Source organism: Leuciscus leuciscus (assembly GCF_965113295.1).
Source record: "Leuciscus leuciscus genome assembly, chromosome: 7".
In the NCBI taxonomy this organism is placed as follows: Eukaryota; Metazoa; Chordata; class Actinopteri; order Cypriniformes; family Leuciscidae; genus Leuciscus; species Leuciscus leuciscus.
The window spans coordinates 8,781,833-8,805,355 of NC_138731.1; the positions used below are offsets into that span (position 1 = coordinate 8,781,833).

Sequence of the window (23,523 nt, forward strand, 5' to 3'; positions counted from 1 at the left end):
CGGCTCCCCTGTTAACAGGTTAGAGCTTGCACACTGCCTACGTGACACGTACGCCTCGAGCCGCGCGGAAAACGCGTGCATGCTAGAAATAGAACCGACGCCTATTTTTCACACGACACGCAAGCGTGTTGGAAGCTTTTCCAGGCAAAATAGAATAGGAAAAGATGTTTGTATGTCATTTTGACATGAAAACATATTAATAAATGACATTTTGATGTTTGAAAGTTTACGTTTTTACATAAATGCAGATATAAATGTAATAAAAACATATATATGATCGATTTTCAAATATGGCACCTGTCAATACAGAATGAAATATTCTGTAGCCTATTTTGCCTATTATTAGAGCGCAAGTTGCTGCAGCCGTGAGGATAGTCACTGCTGCACGCGTAAAGGAGTGATTGATTGTGATTGATTGTTCGCGGCACTGCAAAACGTCGTTTAAGCTTATTAGCGTTAGGCTATACTGAAAGGTCTGATTTATGCACTGTTACTTACAACAGTCATTGTTTTTTTTTTTCTTTTCACAATGACATTTGAGTTCATGATTTTAGTGTTGTTGTTTTTTTTGTGGCAGACTAAAGAATAATGACAGACTGTTGATCTTTGAATAAAAATATGTTTGGTTCAGGTTAGAAATTCATTATCTTTTATTATAGGCTACGCAGTCTGATATCATAGAAGCCCCCCATCCCGTCACCCCAGACCCCAGACCCATAGGGTTTTGAAGTTAAATTTGACAATTATTATTTTTATTTATTTTTTGGGTAGCAGCAATTAACAGCGGCCAAATCTGACCCCGTGGGTTCTCTTAGGCTATGTTAGATATTAATACTGTAGTAACAGCTTATTAAAAAAACTAGATTATTGGTAGAATATTTAACTTCATTATTTAATTAGACATAATGAGGTAAATAGTCAGAAAAAAAAGACCTGAAATGCAATATGGGACTCGAATCTGTTGAATCTGTTCATTAAGAACGATTCACCAGAATGCATCAGACTTTCCAAAGCTACCGGTAGGCTACATATGAGACAGAGAACCGTTTAGATGAACCGATTCGTTAGAATAAATCAGATTTTCCAAAGCTAAATGAGAAAGGAGGAGTCAGTGCCGTTTGAAACGAACCGATTCACTAGAACAAATCGGACTTCGAGGAGCTTCTGTGCTGAATTGGTATTAGCACTGTGTGATCGTGGTTGATTCGGCGGTGCAGTTTGGAGCATTTCAGGATGAGAAAGCATTTGCAAAAGTGCTGTAAGCCTTACTATAGCTTGTAGGAATGAAGAGCGCTGCAACAAACCGCACTTTATCGACGGTCCCTTGTTGACTCTGACGAGAGGAGCACGTCTTTTACTCACATTGCGAAAGCTTGTGGAATATTATCAGCCTTTCACGTTTTACACCAGCACTATTTTGGAGAGATGATCCTTCGCCGTTTGTCTCTGTGTGAGGAGTAATATCGAAAACAAAACTAACCCGGCATAACTAAACTAGCATTCTGGGCTGTCTTATAAAAATGAAGGAAGTTCAGAAGAGGTGTGTTCACAAACTACTTTCGATCTGTAGTGTAGAAATGAATATTACACATTAATATTCGTGACAAAGCCTTGATATCTTCACCGTGAATACTATGTCAACTTCACTGAAGGTAAGAACAAGACTGGACCGTATCTTATTGATCACTTTTCTGACATGAAGCTTCTTAGTCACGAGATGAGTTTTGCTCACTTACACGATAGATATTGTTTTTGTTTTTCAAAACCGCGACTAGACGCGCAGCATAATATGTGGGTTTTTTATACTGAGTATTGGAGATTATTTTGAATCTATTCACCAAAAAGATTGATTCATGGGTAGAAACTATGTGCCAGTAAGCGGCAACATTTCTTTGTGTGTGTTATGAGTGATTTGTTTATTTACTTAAAGTCACCGTGAAATCTAGGCGAGAGCAACCTGTCACTCACGTGACGTGAGATCAGCAACAAATTCCCCTGGACAGGCTTGTTCGACTTCATGCAGCAATGCGAATCTAACAAATCTGTATTTTTATAACAGTAAAACCTCATTCCATTTAGTCACGAATCGCAATGTTATATTGTGTCATGTTTATCAAAATAAAACTGATTAAAAACATAGACTCCTACATTGGTATTTAAATACTATAGGCTTATGTTTATCACTTTATTCTTGTACAAACATACGCTGTATTAAGCAGTACATAAAGTATTGAATGAAAAATTCTCTGAAACATCTGTTTCACCTCCCTGATTGATCGTTACGACCACACCTAAGATCAACAAAATCAAGTCCCGCCCCACAATGTTTTTCTCATCTGAGAAGCCGTTTCACTTCGACAAACATCACAATAACAACTTCCGTTTCATGCCAACTTTAATAATTTCTTGTTAAGGAACAACATCCCCTCTCATTCCCCATCCTGAGTTACGAGTGATTCTAAACTGACTGGTTCAGTAAAGGCATATTACTTTGAACTATATTTATTTTATCCCCACTTTTATCCGGAATGCAGAATCCCTGACAACATTCAAAAGACAGCTGAAAATTCATCTCTTCTGTGAGCACTTAACCTCATAAAAAATAAAAAATTCCTTCAATCCTCCCTTGTCCCAGCAAACATTTGGACGTTTAATGACCGTTGAAAAGACGTCCGTCCGACACGTCCCGTCATGGTTGAAAAATAGTTCCAAAATGAAAGTTGAACGGACGTCTTCGACGTCATCTGACCGTGAATTCCACGTCTCTGGACGTCTAAATGCGTCGTCATCCGTGTGTTTAAATGTGTTGCTGCATAATTTAAGTGTATATAAGCCTGCATATAAAATAATCACACACCTATTGTGTAACATCGTGAAAGGCAATCAAGTCTTGAGGTTTACACATCTTGACAAAGGTTCTAAAAAGGTCCACAATTGGTCCAGTCAGACCTGAACGTCAATAAAACGTTTTAATCACGTGTACATCACAAACAAGAACACATTATTTGTGGACATAAGCAAAAAAGAAGCATGTTCTGATTTAGCACAACATTTTATTGATCTTGAACAGCCAAAATGTATCTTTATTTTTTCAATGTTTGTTAACCAAACTAAAATACCAATTACAAAATACTGAATTATTATATAAAGAGATAGTTCACCCAAAAATGAAAATTCTGTCATTTACTCAGAGTTTCTTTCTTCTGCTGAACACAAAATAAGATATTTTGAAGAATGTTTGTAACCAAGCAAATGGCGCAACCATTGACTACCATTATTGGAGAAAAAATGATTATGGTAGTTAATGGGAAGCGACATCTGCTTGGTTACAAACATTCTTCCAAACATCTTTGTGTTTAGCATAACATAGAAAGGTTTGAAACATGAGGTTGAGTAAATGATGACAATTTTCATTTTTGGGTGAACTATCCCTTAAAGGTCCCATGACATGAAATTTCCACTTTCTGAGGTTTTTTAACATTAATATGAGTTCCCCTAGCCTGTATATGGTCCCTAAGTTTCAAAACATTTTAATCGGTGTAAATTGAGCTTTTGCAATTTTTCTCTGCCTTTAAGAAAATGGAAGCTCAACCGGGCTGATCTTGAATCTCCTCCTTATGACGTCATAAGGAGGAATGTTACCTCCCCTTTCTCTGCTTTGCCCGCCCAGAGAATAGGCTTGTTTGAGATGAGCAAAATCTGCGCAGAACCGATCACCGGTGATCAGCGCGAGATGCATGCCGGTTAGAAATGTGTCCGAGTGCGGTCCGCCTTGCTCTGATGTCATGCTGACGTATGTCAAAAATCTCTCGCGCACGTGTCGGATTCTGCAGTCGAGCGCAGTTGCTCTCCACCGACTGCGCTGATCAAAAGCACGATGGGAAACGACTTGCTGACGACACAGCTTAATGCTCATTGGTTTAAACAACTGTGATGTATTGTTCTCTTTTAAAATGTTTGATTTTAAAACTCTAATATCAGGTTTTATGTGTATATGTTATGTGTGAATATTCCCAAACTATCTGACAGTGCGATCTCTTTGGGTTATGCAATTTCATTTTTATAAAAAAAAAAGAAAAAAAAGAAAACACATATGTCTGTATTAAAGAAAAAAATATTGATAAACATGTATTTGGAATGGAATTAAATAACAAGTACTTTGGGTGTCTTGTTCATTTTATTTATTTTCATATAAAAGCAACAGAACTTGAATAACATCCAGTTTATTAGCAACACTGTGCACGAGCGTGAATCCCGCGATATCCATCTTTGATCTCACAGGTGTCAGATCCACTACGAGAAGAGAGATCTTTCCGGCTTGCCTGCGCTTTTTTCACTCCTCCTCTCACTGCAGCCGCCTACTCTCGCATACATTTCAGGCAAGGCAAGGCGCATCTCAAACAAGCCTATTATTTCTCGCCCATGAGAAAATGAGCTAGGAAGTAGAACGCGCGATTTTAGTTTGTCCACGAGAGATATCATGGCTTTTGAGCGAGCGAAGCATAATAATTGCTCAATAATTGGATGTACAAATGAACATCGAATGGTCAATACAGAGCTGGGCTTGCTGAACGTCGGACAAGTAAGTCAACAAATTATATATAAGTGTGTTGCTTTACTGTTTATGGTTACCTAGCTTCTTACACGTAGAATGTGGCTGTCACATTAGCTATGCAGTTACTTGCGCTAATGTAAAGGTAGACAGCATCAAGTTACACATACTGTAACGCGAGTGTTGCACATTTCTTTGTTATTTGGATAATCGTTTTCCTGTTGGTTTGTATGGCGCGCGCGATATCCGCATTTCAAGATCGCAGAGCTTGATGTAATTGTAATAAGATAAATTACAGACTTTACAGATCTCTCATGAAAAGGCAACAGTAGGTTCGCGTTAGCTACATGATAATATCTGTAAACCATCCGAATAAAGTACCGTATCCAGACATAATATTTTAAACTAACCATTAGGAAACGTCCTGCTGGAGCCACTGAGTTGCAACTTCTTCATCCGTTGCTTCTCCATCTGGATCAGATTCTTGGTCAAACTGAAATGCTTGAACGACTGCGCGTCCAATTCGTGCCATTGCAATATATCCAACATAAACAAACATGCATGGTACCGTTGCGCAAGATGGTCAAGGCCACACCCACCATCCACCTTGCACCGCCTTTCTCCTCCTCATTAGTATTTAAAGCTACAGACACCGAAACGGCCCATCTGAAGGAAGCTCATTCTGGGACTGGCTTGTAGTGGCTATAATTCTGCACCGAGGCTGAATTTTTGGAAAGAGATTTCAGATACAGTACTAGGGTCCACTAAGGACTATATTAAAGCTTACAAAAAGTAGCATGTCATGGGACCTTTAAACACATTGTTTGGCTCATTTTTTGTATCCACCACCCCCAGCTCTTCCTGGAGCGTGTTTTAGGTGTTCTGCCATTGCTGCATCAATTTCAGAGTCTGTAGCTTTTGGGCTCCACCTCTTCACAGCATCTAAGGGTAGAGAATATATTTCTTTTTAAAAAAAAAAAAAAAAAATTTTAGGTAAATGACATGCACTTATTTTCAAAATATTTTTAAAGCAGTTACTGAAAACATACATGTTCAAATCCAGCTAAACATTTCATTCTATTTCAAATAATTTACTTTCTGAAAGAAACTCTCAAATGGCTACATTAATAAGTTACAGTAATAACTTTGACTGTATCATTAAACATACTTTATACTATGGTATACCGTTGTATAAGTTCAAAGTAACTTTTAGCCTACTAGCTAATTTTAGCCTAACTCAGTAAACTTCAGTTGACAATGTGGGCATCATTTATTTCGGTTCATTCATGTCAAACAAGTAAAACTCAAGCATGTTAATCTAATAATACAAAATGTACTTACCCAACAGTAGATTTTTAATAATATCGATACAACTCCCTCCTCAATTCCTTCTCTCCTCGTGGTTGTTCAGTGTTCCTGAGTCTATGGGGAGAACACGTTAACATCTCGCAAGATAATCTATCCTATCGCAGGATTTTGTAATATCGCGAGATCTTTTGTTACTACATATTGGCAGCACAGTTTTGGCAATTACATCCAACTCAGACATAAATGGTGACCGGATATATTTCTGTTTTACATGTATATGTATACATTCCATAAAAAAATAACAACAAATACATCAGGTACAACAGGTTGAAATAATGACAAAAATGCGCAGTGGCTTTGCAATAACTTAACCACACTGGGCACTTTGTGATTATAATTTATTTAAACAAGATAAAGTAAATATATTTACTTTGTATACAAATTGTGTATTTCATAAAGATAATTCCTGGGTTTTTTTTCTGTCTTGCTTGACTAGATGTGTAAAGGACGTCAGTGGACGTCTTCACAACCACTTAAAAACTACTTGGGCAATTAAATTAATTATTGCAGTATTAACCATGCAAGGATTAAGCACAGCTTTTGCATATTTCACAAGGATTTCATAGAGGGTCATGGTGGACTATAAATGCATGTGTAAAAGACGTCGCCAGGTGACGTCCTCTCACCCGATACACTATTGAACTACACGTAGCTAAAAGTCAAAATAACAATTATACATGCAACCCCAGAGAACTGTAGACATGTACAAATGTATCTGAATGCATTTTTAGGAAATGTTCTGTGTTACATATTTTTACCGATTTATGTCATCCTACCGCGACTATTTTTGGCCAGGGACACGACGTTGCCGTCGGACCAATGTTTGCTGGGGTCTGGCTTATGCTACTCTGAGCAATGCCTGAACTTTGTATTTTGAGCACTTCTTGCGTTGTTTTTGCCTCTTCACGATGACTCGCTTGCTTTAGTCCTCATTTGTAAGTCGCTTTGGACAAAGGTGTCTGTTAAGTGACAGTAAATGTAATGTAAATGTTATAGGGTAAGTCGTGGGAAGTTCACGGCCACTATTACTGGATGTTTAACCTCTTCAGGCATCATTTCATTTTCAAGACGTCCACCAACTCTCATGATATCTGAGTGAAGTACTGGGTTAAAATGGTAAATGGTAAATTATCACACCATCTTTCCGCCAGTTCTTCAGAATGTCTCTTCTTCTGGCAAAGACCAATCATTTCCAATTCAGCCTTTTCCAGTTCCTCAGAAAACAACAAATTTGGAGGGATATTGAATTGATATGAATGTAATATCACACCGGTGTGATCATTCTTGGCTGGTCCCTGGAACGTACGATCACAACGGTGTGATTAGAACGTTCGTGCATCACGTGATCAACTGCTAAATCTGGTTAGGAGCTGGAGCTTGCACTGGGCTCTGGTCAGGGGCTGGAGCCTGCACTGGTATATGGCCAGGGCCTTAAGCCTGCACTGGTATCTGGTCAGGTCCTGAAGCCTGCACTGGACTCTGGTCAGGGGCTGGAGCCTGCACTGGTATCTGGTCAGGGCCTGAAGCCTGCACTGGGCTCTGGTCAGGGCCTGAAGCCTGCACTGGACTCTGGTCAGGGGCTGGAGCCTGCACTGGTATCTGGTCAGGGCCTGAAGCCTGCACTGGGCTCTGGTCAGGGCCTGAAGCCATCACTGGACTCTGGTTAGGGCCTGAAGCCATCACTGGACTCTGGTTAGGGGCTGGAGCTTGCACTGGGCTCTGGTCAGGGGCTGAAGCCTGCACTGGTATCTTGCCAGGGCCTGAAGTCTGCACTGGGCTCTGGTCAGTGGCTGGAGCTTGCACTGGACTCTGGTTAGGGGCTGGAGCTTGCACTGGACTCTGGTTAGGGGCTGGAGCCTGCACTGGGCTCTTGACAGGGGCTGGAGCTTGCACTGGGCTCTGGTCAGTGGCTGGAGCTTGCACTGGGCTCTGGTCAGGGCTGGAGCTTGCACTGGACTCTGGTTAGGGGCTGGAGCTTGCGCATGGGTCACAAAAGCTCTCTTCAACCATCTCACACTACGTGCATTATGTTTCCTTTCCTAGAGGACAACTTAAGACAGCTCTCTACAACACGTCATAGACACTTATGAGACACCATGGACCAAGACTCAGAGCGTAAGTAGTTACCACAGTAAAAGCAGAGATAGTCATATGAAAAAAGTCTGCATTACACTGATTAAAAGTGAAGTTTCCCAAATAAGTACTTGCTACACTATAGAATATCCCGTTCTTGAATCTTATGAAATCACTTTCTCCCTTGTGAGCAGTTATCATGTTATTATCTCTCTACCAGGTGCTCGGTTTGTGGACGCCCATTGGGCGAAACTTGTCCAGAGAGTACAGATGGTGATGCCGATAGCGGATGAGCTGCAGTCCCGTGGCATGCTGGAATGGGAGCCATACTGTAAGATCAGAGCAGCAGATACTAACCAGGAGAAAATGAGAGAGTTATATGAAGTGTTGCACTCTGGAGGAGTCAAGGTTAAATCTGCCTTTTATTCTAGCCTGGAAAAGCATGAGCCATCTCTCTTCAGAGACTTAGGTAAGAGCACACTAATTTTGGCTATTATACCACATGTGTCTAGACCTACAGTATGTACTGAGATATGTACTGTTAAAATATGTACTTTTACAGGCATTGCACAAATTGCAGAAGCTCTTGTAGAAACCTTAAATATTTTGTCTTATTTTTCCATCTTGTTCACTTATTTCTGTCAGGACCACTATCGTCAAATACGATTGACAATTAGCATATACAATAGATAGATAGACAGACAGACAGACAGACAACGAGATAAATAGCGAGATAGATTGATGTAAAATGTTTGAAAATATATGTGAAATGCCTTAATCAATATAACAATTAATAAATCAATTAATGTATCAAGTGTGTCTAATGTTCTACAGGCTCCACAGGACATCACACACATTCTGAAAAAACACATTCTTCAGGTGACTGATGAATTTTATAATAATATGTTTTAAATATTGCACTCCATCCACCTCGTAATTTAGTTGGTATTTCTCTGCTCTGGAATTTCTTACTGTATTAGAATCAGAAAAAAAAACTAACTCTTTGAACATTGACCTTTTCTACAGAAATCAGCCCAGTGATTCACAAATATATGAAGCTGATCTGCAGCGAGTATCAGTATGTGACTGAGTATAACTCACTGCCTGGTGAACATGTGCTGCTGTCTGAGCGCTTCACACAACCTCTGATCCTTCGGAAACATAGAGATCGAAAAGAGCGAGAAGAAGAGATCTGCTCTAGTGGAGAGAGCCTCCAGCAGGTCCTCAGCTCCAGGAGCAGTGGAGACTCTGTCCATCTCAGCTCTCTGTTCGACCCAGATGACCACGGGAACAGTCCTAGTTCTGTGATACTGCAGGGAAATTCTGGAAATGGGAAATCTTTCACTGTGCAGAAGATCATGATGGACTGGGCATCTGGTGACTTCTACAAAGGGCGGTTTGATATTGTGTTCCACTTAAAGTGTAAAGAAATAAATCGCATTCCTGGCGAGAAGAGTTTGGTGGAGATCTTGAGCTGTAGTTGTAGTTTATCATCACATGAGATCTCACAGATTTTACAGCAGTCGCCAGAGAAGGTGCTTTTGGTCATTGATGGATTTGATGAGCTGAAACTTACACAGGACATTAATGACATGTCAGCACACACTGATCTGCTTCAGAAAGCCCCACCTGTGGACACTCTTTGTGCCCTGCTGAGGGGTCGAATCCTGCCAGAGTCTCTCCTGCTGGTCTCCTCCAGATCTACAGCTACGGACACACTCAGTAATCTGCTCAAAGGACCTCAGCGTTTCTCTGATATTGTGGGATTTTCAGAAAAGGGGGTGGAGGAGTACTTCCAGAAGTTTTTTCAAAATGAGGAACTTTTCAGGGAGGCTTATACATATGTGAAGGCAAATGAAACCCTCATCACTGCCTGCTCAATCCCTGTCGTCTGCTGGATCATCTGCACAACTATCCAGGAGCGTTTCAAATATGGTGCAGGTGCGACAAGCGGACTGGAAACCACCACCTCCATCTACGTGGACTTTGTGTGCACTCTTCTGGAGCATCACTGCCAGGGTTTGAGTCAGTCCGTCCCGACCCTGCTGAGGAGTCTGGGTCAGCTGGCAGAGAGAGGGATGCAGGAACAGCAAGTCCTGCTGGATGAGAAAAGTGTGAATGAAACCATTTCAGACCCTGCTGGAAATCCATTCTTGTGCAAGTTCCTGTTTAAGAGAAGAATCTACCAGGAGACAATGTTCAGTTTCATGCATCTCAGCTTTCAGGAGTTCTTCACTGCTCTGTACTATGTCCTTCTGGATGAAGAAGAGTCCCTGGGAAAACTTAAAAGGTTTTTCGATGATATTTTCACAAAACCAGCTGTGGTGCAATTTGCATTTGGTTTGTTGAATAAGGATGTGAGATTCACACTTAAAAAACATGGTCTGTTCATTCGTCCAAAAACACAGGTTGATCTGAAAGAATGGATTTTGAAAAAGATCAAAAGTCAAAATCAAGGTTGTTCCTTGTTTTCGGAAACAGTTTTAGTTCTTCACTGTCTCTATGAACTTCATGAAGAAGACTTTGTTAAAGAAGCAATGGGATCCTGGAAAAAGATTGATCCACGTGGTAAATTGCTCAGAAAAAGGAATATAGAATATGGTAAATTACTCAGAAGAACAGACTGCTGTGCCCTGCTGTACTGCTCTCAGTGCTGTCAGAGCATTGAAGAAATTTCTAATTTGTATCTGTCATCGGAAGATTTGTCTATGATTTTGCCTGAACTTCACAAGTTTAAAGAAGCAAGGTAAATGCTTTAATCTAAAACAGATATTTAGTGGATGTAATTAATATCTAATCTATAATTAGCTATTGCAAGTTAAACTTACTTAGTCTGTACAGTGAAGGTCTGTATTTTATTTTGAAGATTGACTATAAGAGGTCCATCAGACTCTGTTCTCGGTGAACTGATCTACGCTCTCGCGAGAGGACAGACCCTGAGCTCACAGCGGTAATGTTTAAAAATATATTTTATACATTTTAATGCGTTTTATGCACACATGCTATCATCCTTTAATGTGCTTTTATTTAACTTTTTAGTTCATGTATATTTTTTCTGTGTTTTGGTTTGCAGTGTTTGTGTAACCAGCTACCGCTCACTTGTTCTGTCAATCAACAAAGAGCCATCCAGGTGAAGAACAAGTGAATCAAAATAGTTTTTTTCTCATGATTACCAGAAATAATTATATGATTAATATGTTTTGTATAACCAATTATATCATCATCTTGTTCTCCTGTTTATCTGGCATACTTGGTCTCCGCAATCTAATAGATTATAATTCTAATAGTAATAATGCAACTAAATTGGTCACCCAAAATAGTTAAAAAAAATAAGGTACACACTTTTATCTTTTTTGACTATTGCTAATGATGCAAATATTGGCTGGTGCCCAACAAACCACCAATTAATCAAAAAATCACAAAAATATATTCTAAGCAAGAAATTATTGACTTAATAGACACAACAACAACTTTAATCTTTTTTAAATTATTTTTTAATAGTATCTGCATAGAGATTGGCCGGCATCCCCATCCGGATTTGCTATCATTCAGTCTCACCTTTCCACACTCAGAGACAATCAACATCGACTGGACCAGACTTTTTCAAATAATAATTCACCAAAGGGATTCAGATGCATTACTGTCATTTCTCTATTCCTTCTCTAACCTGAAAAAGATGGTAATGAGCGTGAGGTGTCTAACTGAGATGTGGTCTGTCTGGACCCTCAAGTTGACCCAGAATTGCCCCAGTCTAACCGAACTCACGTGAGAAACACATCTGAAATCACCTCTGTCCTGTTTCTATGTGAATTTGTCTGTTGATAACAACTGTGTATCTAATGTTCAAAGGGATAGTCCATCCAAAAAGGGAAATTCTGTCATCATTTACTCACCCTCATGTTTTTCCAAACCTGTTTTCCTCTGAGGAACACAAAATAAGTTATTTTAAAAAATGCTTGTAACACAGTTTCAGATCCCATTGACTTAGATTGTTTGGACAAGAAATGTTTGAACCAAAACGTCTCAGGTTACGACTGTAACCTATGTTCCCTGAGAACAGGGAACGAGACACTGCGTCAAGCACTATGGGGAACGCCTTCGCATGAACCGGTGTCTGAAACGCTTGTCTAATCACGACAATCCTATTGGCCGGCGACAGCCTATGACATCATCAGAAGTGCGACCCGGAAGTATATAAGGGGAGCCTGGAGAACATGTCAACAGCTTATCGTCTGAAGGGACAGTTCAGCAGGCATCCCGAGGCATGGCGACGAGACGAAGTGTCTCGTTCCCTGTTCTCAGGGAACATAGGTTACAGTCGTAACCTGAGATGTTCCCTTTCGAAGGGAACTCGAACTGTGTTAAGCGCTATGGGGAACGAGCTACCCACGCTGCCATGCTGAGGGGAGTGCATGGCAAATTATGGCTGTGACAAAAACGTCAAAAACCGGCAGTTTCACTGAAATGCCCAAAACACTCTCCCTTTGGGTCACATACAGGTGACAGTATTCCCTACGGCCACTGCCCAAGCTATAAGCCTCAAAGAGGCCTCCGATACAATGAAGGCCTACCAAGGCCGCTCAAACGCTCTGGAACCAACAACTTACGTGGAAGGGGTTCCTTTAAGGGAATATGGCCAGGGGCTCCAAGGAGTCCCATCCAGTCACTTTCTGAGGGGGACATGAAATCAACCCCACCTGCCACCAGGGAGGCTGACCTGGTCTAATTAATGATCTAGTCTTACCAACAACCTGTCTGTTTCCTGAACAGAGTCTCTAACATATTTTGCCCCACCTGTGGAGGCATCCAATAGGGAGGACTGCAGATAGTGGCATTGATCGCTCACAGACCGGATCAAAGAGACGGCATCCTGGAGAGTAGAACTCAGCATAGAGCTTTCTAACCCTTGCGAACGAGGGGAGTAACTCTACCCAAACCTGGATCTACACAGTGCTTCAGAGCCATGTGGAGGCTGGGCACTCTGAAAGGGACCCTAATAGGGGAGCGACTCCAGCTCTAGGGCTGATCTACCAGGGAGGCCTCGTGAGAGTTCTTCAACCTTCCGACCAGACTCAGGGAGCTAAGTATTCATACAGAACGATCCTCAGATAGATTCTGGAACACTATACTCAAAACCTGATAAGTATTGACCAGGCTGTGGGCTAGGTTTTGCCTTAGCAGTCCTAAGCATCCAACTCGTTGGGGGTCCGCCTTCAAGGAGGCCTGTTGAGGCCTGACTACTTGATAGCGGGACTGTTTAGCAGAGCTAGCCACAGAAGTCTGGTGATCTCACAGACATCTCTGTGGGCCTGGTTATACTTATTTCACATTGCCAACAGGTAGTGTACTCAGCAAAAAGTGCTATTGACCCTTTAAAGCAAGGGGAGTACAATTTTACGTTACCAGATTCATCGAGGAGGCCTACTGTAAGGCCTACAACTTCGAAAGTCACGGGCGTCGGCCTGGGCATTGCTTTGTTCTCTAAACAGTGTCTCTAACACTGTTCGCCTCACTAGTGAATGCATGCGATAGGGAGGACTGCAGATAGTGGCAGTAAGCACTCACAGACCGGATCATAGAGAGACGGGCATCCTGGAGAGTAGAACTCAGCATAACGCTTTCAAAGCCCTTACAAACGAGGGGAGTGACTCTACTCGATCCTGGATCTACACAGTACTTCAGAGCCCTGTGGAGGCTGGGAACTCTGAAAGCGACCCTAATAAGGGGAGTGCCTCCCGCTCTAAGGTTTACATTGCCAACAGGCAGTGTACTTAGCAGAAATGCAATGGACCCTTTAAAGCAAGGGGTTTAAAGCAATCGAGGAGGCCTACTGTAAGGCCTACAGCTTCAAATGTCACGGGCGTCAGCCCAGGCAGTGCTTCGGCTCTAGGGAGCATACTCAACCATCCCAAGTGGGAGGGAGTAACTAATCTGTCTCTACCTGAGCCTGGGTGGTGAAGGGTGATATCATATGAGCTATGGGTAGCAAAGTACTCTAAATAAAGACCCTACAAGGGGAGTACTATCAGCATGACCCTGAGGAATGTATCAGGGATATCTTCCATGGGATATCTGCATGGGAGGCTTCTTTTATTTATTTTTTTGAAGATAGCCTGCTACCTATGCTGCTATCTACCCTGTAACACCACTAGCATTTTTACACCTAGTGCAAAAGGTGGGCCTAGGCTAGACGACTCTTGTAGTAAGAGGAGGCCAGTACTAGGAAAACTAAACCAATTCCCTAGTTAAGCCTAAGCCAGATATCGAGGCTGCCCCGTGAGGGCCGACACACGAATATAAAGTGACTGAAGTTCAGAGCTATAATCTCATATGACTCTAAAAGTGAGAGGAGAACTGCTGCTCTGGTATAAGGTGGCTATCAAGGTGGCCCAAAGAGGGCCAATGCTTGACTTTGTAGTTCTATATGGAGCTTGACAGAGCGGTGGCCTCAGTAGAATAACTCCCAATAGGGAGGAAGCCATCTCCCCCAAAATGTCTATTAGATGCTCAGATGAACGGTGGCTTCACTAGAGAATTTTCCATACAGCCAACCTGTTCGCTACTACAGATTGGCACTGGTACAGATGTCTGTCCCTCTTCCCTCGAGAAGAGAGCAGACGGGAGTGGAGTTTTCTCAAGGGAAAAAACTCATAGTGACACAATCAGATCCCTCAGGAACTGATCGTGCTTGCTCTGAGCCCAAAAAATAAACACACAAGTTGTGTGTCATCAAGTATCAATATCTTAGATACGGATGCACACACTTCCTGCAGCGTTTTTCACAAGCCATGATTACCTTTTTGAAGTTTCAGGTTGAAGCGTACAAACAAAACAGTCCCTGAAGATGAAAAAGCTGTTGACATGTTCTCCAGGCTCCCCTTATATACTTCTGGGTCGCACTTCTGATGATGTCATAGGCTGTCGCCGGACAATAGGATTGTCGTGATTTGACAAGCGTTTCAGACACCGGTTCACGCGAAGGCGTTCCCCATAGCGCTTGACGCAGTTCGAGTTCCCTTCGAAAGGGTACTGTTTTATTACCAGCATTATTCAAAATATCTTCTTCTGTGTTCTGCAGAAGAAAGAAAGACACACAGGTTATGAATGACATGGCAGAGTTTATTTTCTTAAAACATTAAACATTAAAAGGCTATGAATTAATGACACTGATCACACAGTCACTCACCTTTGAGGAATTGAAAACCTTAGAAATACAAAATGGTTTAGTAAACAAAAGATCTATTGTATTTTTTATTATTATTATTTTAATAATTTGTATTTATTGATTTATTTTGACAGTTTAGCAGTTTTGCAATGCTCTTGCTATATCAGATAACCTTACAAAGCAAATGAAACCGCCCATCTGTAGTTCATGGCCTTCATCCATTTAAACTGTTATGGAATTGTTTAAATGAGTGCAAGAAGCAAATGTAAAGAATGGCATTATACATTTTATTCATTTTATCTGTATAATAATGTGTTTCCACATCTAGGGTAAATGCTGGCTTTTTACTGGAGGATGGAATCAGGATCTTGCAGAGCTCAAACACAAGACCAAGTTGTGCGATGACATTTAACGGGTTTGTATACCAAACGTTTGAGAATTCATCAAATAAGTTTTCTTTGCATCCACACTAGATCTTCTAATTCATTAACAATTCAATAACAATTTAAATGTTGGTCTGTTTCTCACACAAATTATTGTTATAACAATGATTACACTCCATTAAAAGCAGATATCAGGTTTGTTAAAGACTCTGTACTGATGCTGTGCTTTGTGCTTTCTGATTATGAAGATTCGTTTGCAATGCACAGTCGATTTGCTCCCAGAAGGCGAAGATTCTTCTGAATTACCAGGGATTTTCCATTAAGTTTTTGTGAGCGTAAGTTAAGACTGAGATTAACACTAAGAAAGTACCAATAAAAAAAAAAGAGAACTGTAATGTTACAAGAGCCAGTAACACAAAAGTTTTCTTATGATTTATACAATCATTTGAACATTGCATCTAAATGTTGATCCTATCCTACTGGGCAGCTTGTTCATATTTCTCTGTCATGATTTATCTCTTGTCTCTCCATTTCTAAGGCCCTGGTTTTGGGACTAATGGTACAGCTTTACTGGAGAAAACTGCAAAAGCAGCATCTTTACCTGGAACTGTGGATGAAAATAAAGATACCAAACAACTCTAAACTCATTTACAGTACATGCATTGTAATCATAATAGTTATGTGTCAATTTGTTTATATAGTGTTTTTCAAAGCAGCTTTACAGAGTTTTACGATGTTGATGCTTTGTCTAAATGTAATACTTTAGAGCAGAATGATTTTTTAGAGTGTATGGTTTATTTGCATTTGAGATTTGCTTCATATAGATCATGTTACTGTGATTGTATTAAATTAAATTGTATATATTTGATGGGGTTTGTTCATTTATGCTGTGATTATAAATCTGTAAGGTTTTGTACAATTTATAACATTTTGGTGTACTAACAAGCCTATTTACTAATTGATGATGTTTATTAATGCTAACACACACACGTGTGTGTATATATAAACGTGTGTGAGCAGTAATAAACATCAGTTTAAGAAAAGCCATAATACATAATCCTAAACATCTTTAGTCCCCCAGTGTGCCAGCCAAAGGCGACTGTGGCAAAGAATGAAAAACTTAACCCTTTAATTTTTTTATTGCTGGAATGATACACTTCTCATTGATGTGTTTGGTCTAAACTTATGTCTTGTATAAATGTTAATGGTTTTATATAGTTTGTCGGCTGAGAGCCGAAAAAGTATATTATTCCTCCATGTGTAAATATGAGAAAAAAAAGATAATAATTCTGAGTGGTAATTAAATTTGTCAATGAATTAAAAACCCTCATTTACTTACAGGTGTGAGTCTAGAAATGTCCCATTTAGACAACAGCCTACCATGGACTCATTACTCAAAAATGTAATACTACTCATTACTAGTTACTCCTTTCAAAAGTAATATTATTACTTTCTGACAAAAGTAATTAGTTTCACTACTAATTATATCACCTTTCCTTCGCTCCCCACAGAAGTCGTAATTTCATATCTTCCCCATAAAATTATTCTAAAATATAATTAACAACATATTTCTGCCTCATCATTTTATCAAAAAACACATTGGATCGCAGCAATAAGTTATTACAAACTCTCAATGGTGACTGATAGTGACTTAAGTAAAAGTGTTGTATTAATCTCATTAATTGTCATAGCTTTAAGTTAATTGTAGCTATTTTCTCTGTTATCCCTTTATGTTTCATAATGTATTTTATAAAGTAAAAAAACATTAGTTCGTAAGAAAATATTTCATTTTCCAAAAAGATTTTTAATTAGTAATATTATTTATATCGGGATCAGAGGAATGTGGGCGGCCAAGCCATGTAGGCTAATGTAAAGTAATGCCACAACTTACCCAACGGTGTTCAGGTCATCTTTTCAACTGACAAAATCAGTGTAGCGGCAATAATTCTATCCGATGAATGTAAGATTTTCCATATTCCAAGCTTGCCTGCTGCACTGGTGACTTCTGCCTGTGTGAGTCGTGAAAATTATTGGATTGTTGGATATCAACTCAGTTGGGGTTGAGGCAGTGGTGAGGCCAGAAATCTCCAAGTGGGTGGACCTCTATTTTTTGTCTAATATATATACCGGTAGTGTCTTTGTCTAATATATATATATATATATATATACAGTGTTATGCATAAGTTTAGACACCCATGCTAAAGTTGACTAAAAATAGGAATAAAAAATCATCTTTTGGAAATTGAACTTAATGCCTTAATTTTAAAAAATTGGAAAAATCCAACCTTTAAGGACACCAATTTTCTTTGTGAATGAATAATGTATCGTAAATAAATAAATGTTCTTCCTTAAAATACAGGGTGCATAAGTCTGGACACCCCTATGTTAAATTCCCATAGAGGCAGGCAGATTTTTATTTTTAAAGGCCAGTTACTTCATGGATCCAGGATACTATGCATCCTGATAAAGTTCCCTTGGCCTTTGGAATTAAAATAGCCCCACATCATCACATAGACTTCACCATACCTAGAGATTGGCATGGAGTACTTTCCATAAGATCATCTCTCAATGCAAATAAAACCAGCTATTAGGCTAACTGAAATAAAACCATGCCAATCTCTAGGTACGGTGAAGGCTATGTGATGATGTGGGGCTATTTTAATTCCATTTAATTTATTTAACTTTAGCATGAGTGTCTAAACTTATGCATAGCACTGTATATATATATATATATATATATATATATATATATACTGTATATATATATATATATTAGGGATGTGCATCTCCATAGCGATACGCATCTCGATGCATAGCCAACGATACGATACATTAAAGATACATAAGCAGCTACCGATGCGATGCAATACGATTCACTTCTATTACGATGCGGTGCGATCCGATTTCGATTCGATTCAACGCGATGCGATTCAATGTAATATGATGCAATGGAGAAAAATATGATCCTATGCAATTCAATATGATATATGTTACAGGTACCGGCTGGTATCATGTAAACGGCTTATATGCTCTCGCTCTGAAACAGGAGAAATAAATGAGACAGGGCAAAGTCTGCGTCCGTTTCTCATCTCACTCAGCAGAAAGAGAGCCAAGAGGATTTATTACACAATCACAATTAAAATCCTACTTGGTTACAAACACACAATGTCTTCTCATGAAATAGGCAGTTTCAAAAATAAAATACAATTTGTTTTGTTTTTTTACGTTCAGCAATTACTGAGATATAAATTGTATATGATCAAATAAATCAAAATGATAATAACCAAAATTATGAATATAAACTTAATATAAAACCTAGCTTATGTTATCACTTGCATATAATTTCTAAATGCATTTTCCATTTTCAATTAGCAATCATTTTTACTCTTCCACAATGCATGAGCTGACAGACTTCTAACATATAGTTACTATATACCAGGGGTCTCCAACCTTTTTGTGGGCTACCTCAAGGGATACAATAATCTAGAAGGGCTACTTGTTTGTTATACTCAAAAATATTTATTATACATATAACATGGTGCTTTTTAACTTTTCCTTTAACTCTTTTTTTTTTTTTTTACTTTTCACCATAATATGCAAAATAATAAAATATCTTGAGATCTGGTTCTGGTTCAGACAGTTTTAAACAATTCCTGAAAAATTATGAAAATATATATTGATTTTTTTTTTTTCTCTATAAACCTGTAGTATGTGTTATCAAAAACAAATATTTAGTATTAATATTAAATGCAAAATAAATAAACTGCCATAACTTCTAAACAAAAACATTACTGCATTTCATTTAATAACATTACGTTTAATAACAACTTAATAACTTTAATAACATGACTATACTGTATATAAAAGATCATTTTTAATATGAATATATACAGGCACATTTCTGCCAAAAAAAGTTTGTTTTACTACAGTTTTACTACAGTAAAGTTGTGGAGTGAAATGTTTTCTAACTGGTTTGTTGTTTCGCCTGTTTTTTGCTCTGTTTCATCTGTCTTTTAACTAACTTAAATCACATAGTCATCTGTGGGTTTATAATAGAGATAGAGAATTCTGCGCTGAATTGAAATGCTTCTCAGTGGATCGCGCAGCTCTGTGTAATAATGTTCGCGTTATCGAGATCAGCCCTGCTTGCTTTGGCCGCGCACAGATCAAACAAGTTTCGTTCCGCTTTTTGAGCGTTTCCCATTTGATGTTTATCAGACGCAACTGCTATATAGCCTACTATAACTTATAACTATTCAAATATAATGTAAGCAAATTTAAAAGTGCAATAGCTAGGTAAGCCTTATAAAACTATTAAGTCAGTGGCTAGTAGGCCGACTCTTTTTTTTTTTACACGTAGCATATAAGTGATCGTATTAGTGCCCCTGCTGTTGGCTGTTCATATTGCTTTATTAGACTTTTTTTGTGCCGGCGGCCCTCGGTTGGACGGCCGTTCTGGACTTTTCCAGAACGCACAGATTGTCAGTCCGTCCCTGGAAATAAATGAGTCAGGGCAAAGTCTGCGTCCGTTTCTCATCTCGCTCAGCAGAAAGAGAAAGACCGCAAAGCGGGACCAGAGCCATAGAGAGAAAGAGTTGCGACATTCTTTGATGTCGCCGCTATGGCTGTCACGTGGTTCATGTAAGCCCCAATAGTTCCAAAACATACGCTGGCTGTCATGTTCTTCTATGGGACAGACAGCAGCGATTGCATTACTGAACGGTAAATCTCAAATAAAACACACACCCAAGTACCTTTTCAGCTGTTATTGCATTATAGGCTATATTTTTGGAGGTAAAAGCTTAGTGTTCATGTTCGCATGGGTAGTAGCACTGGCTTTAGCGGCTCTAACTTAACTTTTCCATATCATTCATCTGATGATGGACGTCTCGTGATATTTATTTTAGCACAACTGGGCTGTATTAGGCTATTGATTCCCGTGATTTTGCTTATAAATTCCGATTCAGCCATTAGCCTACACTGTACCTTCGTGATCACGCAAAGAGGTCTGCCGTGGCGGTCCGTTCAGAATTCGCTTAGAAGCTACTGTAGCTCACTTCTTCTGATGAAAGTGGCCACCCCCAGGACCACAACGTGAAACATGATCATGTTAAGACTAAGAATATAATTTTAAGATTAAGCCATACACATATTATCAAAACTATAACAGATTAAAAACGAATTTACGCTTTTATGTTTGGGTCTATATGTAAGTGCAGAGTGAAGATTTTTCTCTATGGCTCGGTTAGTGTACACAGAGTAGGCTAAGAGTAAGGGTAGCAAGTAACTTAAGCAATTAACTACACTGTAAAACCTAACAAGTTAACTCAACTCAAACCGATTGAGGAAACTGATTGCGGCAAACCATTTAAGTTTAAAAATAAATACATATGAGTATTGTGAACTTATATATATTGATGACTCAATATATATAAGTTCACAATACTCATATGTATTTATTTTTAAACTTAAATGGTTTGCCGCAATCAGTTTCCTCAATCAGTTTGAGTTGAGTTAACTTGTTGGGTTTTACAGTGTATCAAAACACTTGTAACTTCTGTTACAGCTATTGAGACATCAATTACATTTACATTTACATTTATTCATTTAGCTGACGCTTATATCCGAAGCGACTTACAATTGCTATATATGTCAGAGGTCGCACGCCTCTGGAGCAACTAGGGGTTAAGTGTCTTGCTCAGGGACACATTGGTGTCTCACAGTGGATTCGAACCCGGGTCTCTCACACCAAAGGCATGTGTCTTATCCACTGCGCCACCACCACCCCAATTAAGCATGGCTGATACAAATGAAGGTTTCAAAATAAATATTTTTTATTAAACAATGACAGACAACAAAAATGTGTGCTTGTGTGAGTGTGTGTGAACAAGAAAAACAAAAACCAGCTGGCGAAGTCGCGCTAGCTAACTAGCAAGCAGGCAATGCTAGAAAATTGGTTGAAACAACCAAGATAAAATATACATAATTACGCTGTGCATATACAAATGAAGACCAGTATAAGCATCGCAAAGGACCTCTGATACAATATAGACAGTTGACAATTCAAAAGAGGTCGATATTTCAGCAATTTACCTCTGGAACAACTCGAATGGGGTCCAACGCCCAAATGACAGTGTTTGGAACTAATCCGATCTTCAAATCCCGTTAGTAGGCGGTTAAAAGCGCCGCCGTTTTTTACAACGGAGGTCTATGGGAGTGTCGCAACTCTTTCTCTCTATGGCCAGAGCCCGTCTACGAAGAGCCTGCCCACTCCCTATTAAGTCCTATTGTACCGAATGTTGGTTGTAGTTCCACCAGAGTTCCACTGGGGGCGATCGCCAGGAGTGCAAAATGAATGGGAGTCTATGGGGCTAGACGGCTAAATTTGTCTCTTTCACCCGATTGCCATTGAGAAATCTCAGATTTGAATGTAGGTTTTGCAAGTTCAACATGGGTTATAGGTCGAAAGTTGAATGAACGAGTACTTATGTCCTTTCGATTTCTTACAGGTTGAGTTGTTGTTGCCCATAACACGCTAGCATTCTGCTAATGAACGCTGATTGGTCAGTGAAGGACTGATTACGACCAGAGATACCGCTTGATGGCATCGTGGCATCCGGAGCGGGACCAGAAACAAACAAAACAAAAGTTCTTCCAGCACGTGTCTTTACCTGTGTCAGCTGTGTTGTCGATGCCTCGAGAGAAAAGAAAGTGCAGAGCGCGAAAGCACCAAAGTGACTGAAGGATTGTCGTGTATGACGTCATTGACACTTTAAAAGATTTTTTAAAGCAAATAAGTGACTCTAAAAAATCTAACACCCAGCAATGTGTAATATCTTTGCATCTCCTTTCGAATACAACATTCAAATTACTAGACAAAAAATTATATCCTGAGAAAAGTGGATTTTGAGCGGTATAGCGCATTCTGCACTCGTCCTGTGAGCGCCCTCATGTGGAGCCAGAGTGGAACTGCAACCAGTTCAGAAGCCGGAAGTTTACTGAGAGTGGAACTTCTCGCCTTATTAGACATTCTCTGCTATGGCTCTGAGCGGGACAAACTGACATAACGTCGCGGAAGCACAATAAGCGCCACACTGCCCCCTGCTGACGAACTCCACAATTACTCCTGACCTCTATATAAAATATATTAGCGCAAACAAATGGTAGAAACAGGTTAATTACCCCTGAACACAGTTCAAAAACATTTCTTTATAAAATTACAAAAACTACCACAAATGTGATAACAATTTACTGGGCAACACACGCTCCCTGAAAAAAAAAAAAAATTCTGACATTTCCAAAAATCTTTATCTCAAAACTGTTTAACCCTTTTAGCTCTTAACTTTGATTCTCAAATCTCTATTCAATGAACAAGCATAGTAGGTGGAATGTACAGTGGGGGAAATAAGTATTGAACACGTCACCATTTTTCTCAGTAAATATATTTCCAAAGGTGCTATTGACATGAAATTTTCACCAGATGTTGATAACAACCCAAGGAATCAGTACATACAAAGAAACCAAAACAAATAAGCTCAGAAATTAAGTTGTGTGTAATAATGTGAAATGACACAGGGAAAAAGTATTGAACACATGAAGAAAGGAAGGTGCAAAAAGGCATGGAAAGCCAAGACAACAGCTTAAAACTATTAGTAATTAAAAAGCAATCCAGCCCCCTGTCCGTGCAAATTAATAACAGCTGGTTCAGTCCCAAATGATGGCCTACAAAAAGGTCTCATTGCCAAGGTGTCACACAAGACACATCTCATGATGGGTAAAAGCAAAGAGCTGTCTCAAGACCTTCGCAACCTAATTGTTCCAACACATAATGATGGCATTGGTTATAGGCACCATTCTAAGCTTCTGAATGTTCCAGTGAGCACTTTTGGGGCCATAATACGGAAGTGGAAAGACAATCATTTCACCATAAATTTGCCTCGACCAGTGCTCCTCGCAAGATTTCTGACAGAGGAGTGAAAAGA

The 23,523-nt window shown here is 39.5% G+C and overlaps 1 protein-coding gene across 4 annotated transcripts in view; it reads left to right on the plus strand.

Annotated features, from left to right (window-relative positions):
* Positions 1-1,003: 1,003 nt before the first annotated feature.
* The window catches only part of LOC309503321 (NACHT, LRR and PYD domains-containing protein 1 homolog), a 44,265-nt gene continuing 21,745 nt past the window's right edge, over positions 1,004-23,523 (plus strand). The window contains exons 1-11 of one of the 4 annotated variants that reach the window (XM_082176095.1): positions 1,004-1,652; positions 7,964-8,035; positions 8,214-8,462; positions 8,828-8,872; positions 9,020-10,739; positions 10,860-10,943; positions 11,067-11,123; positions 11,495-11,758; positions 15,487-15,573; positions 15,790-15,876; positions 16,080-16,409. In XM_082176095.1, the coding sequence (XP_082032221.1) occupies positions 8,017-8,035; positions 8,214-8,462; positions 8,828-8,872; positions 9,020-10,739; positions 10,860-10,943; positions 11,067-11,123; positions 11,495-11,758; positions 15,487-15,573; positions 15,790-15,874 (2,610 nt within the window). In that variant the 5' untranslated portion in view covers positions 1,004-1,652; positions 7,964-8,016 and the 3' untranslated portion in view covers positions 15,875-15,876; positions 16,080-16,409. Of the gene's footprint in view, positions 1,653-7,963; positions 8,036-8,213; positions 8,463-8,827; positions 8,873-9,019; positions 10,740-10,859; positions 10,944-11,066; positions 11,124-11,494; positions 11,759-15,486; positions 15,574-15,789; positions 15,877-16,079; positions 16,410-23,523 lie in introns of those variants that run through there. The other 3 variants (XM_082176097.1, XM_082176094.1, XM_082176096.1) reach the window with 3 other exon arrangements.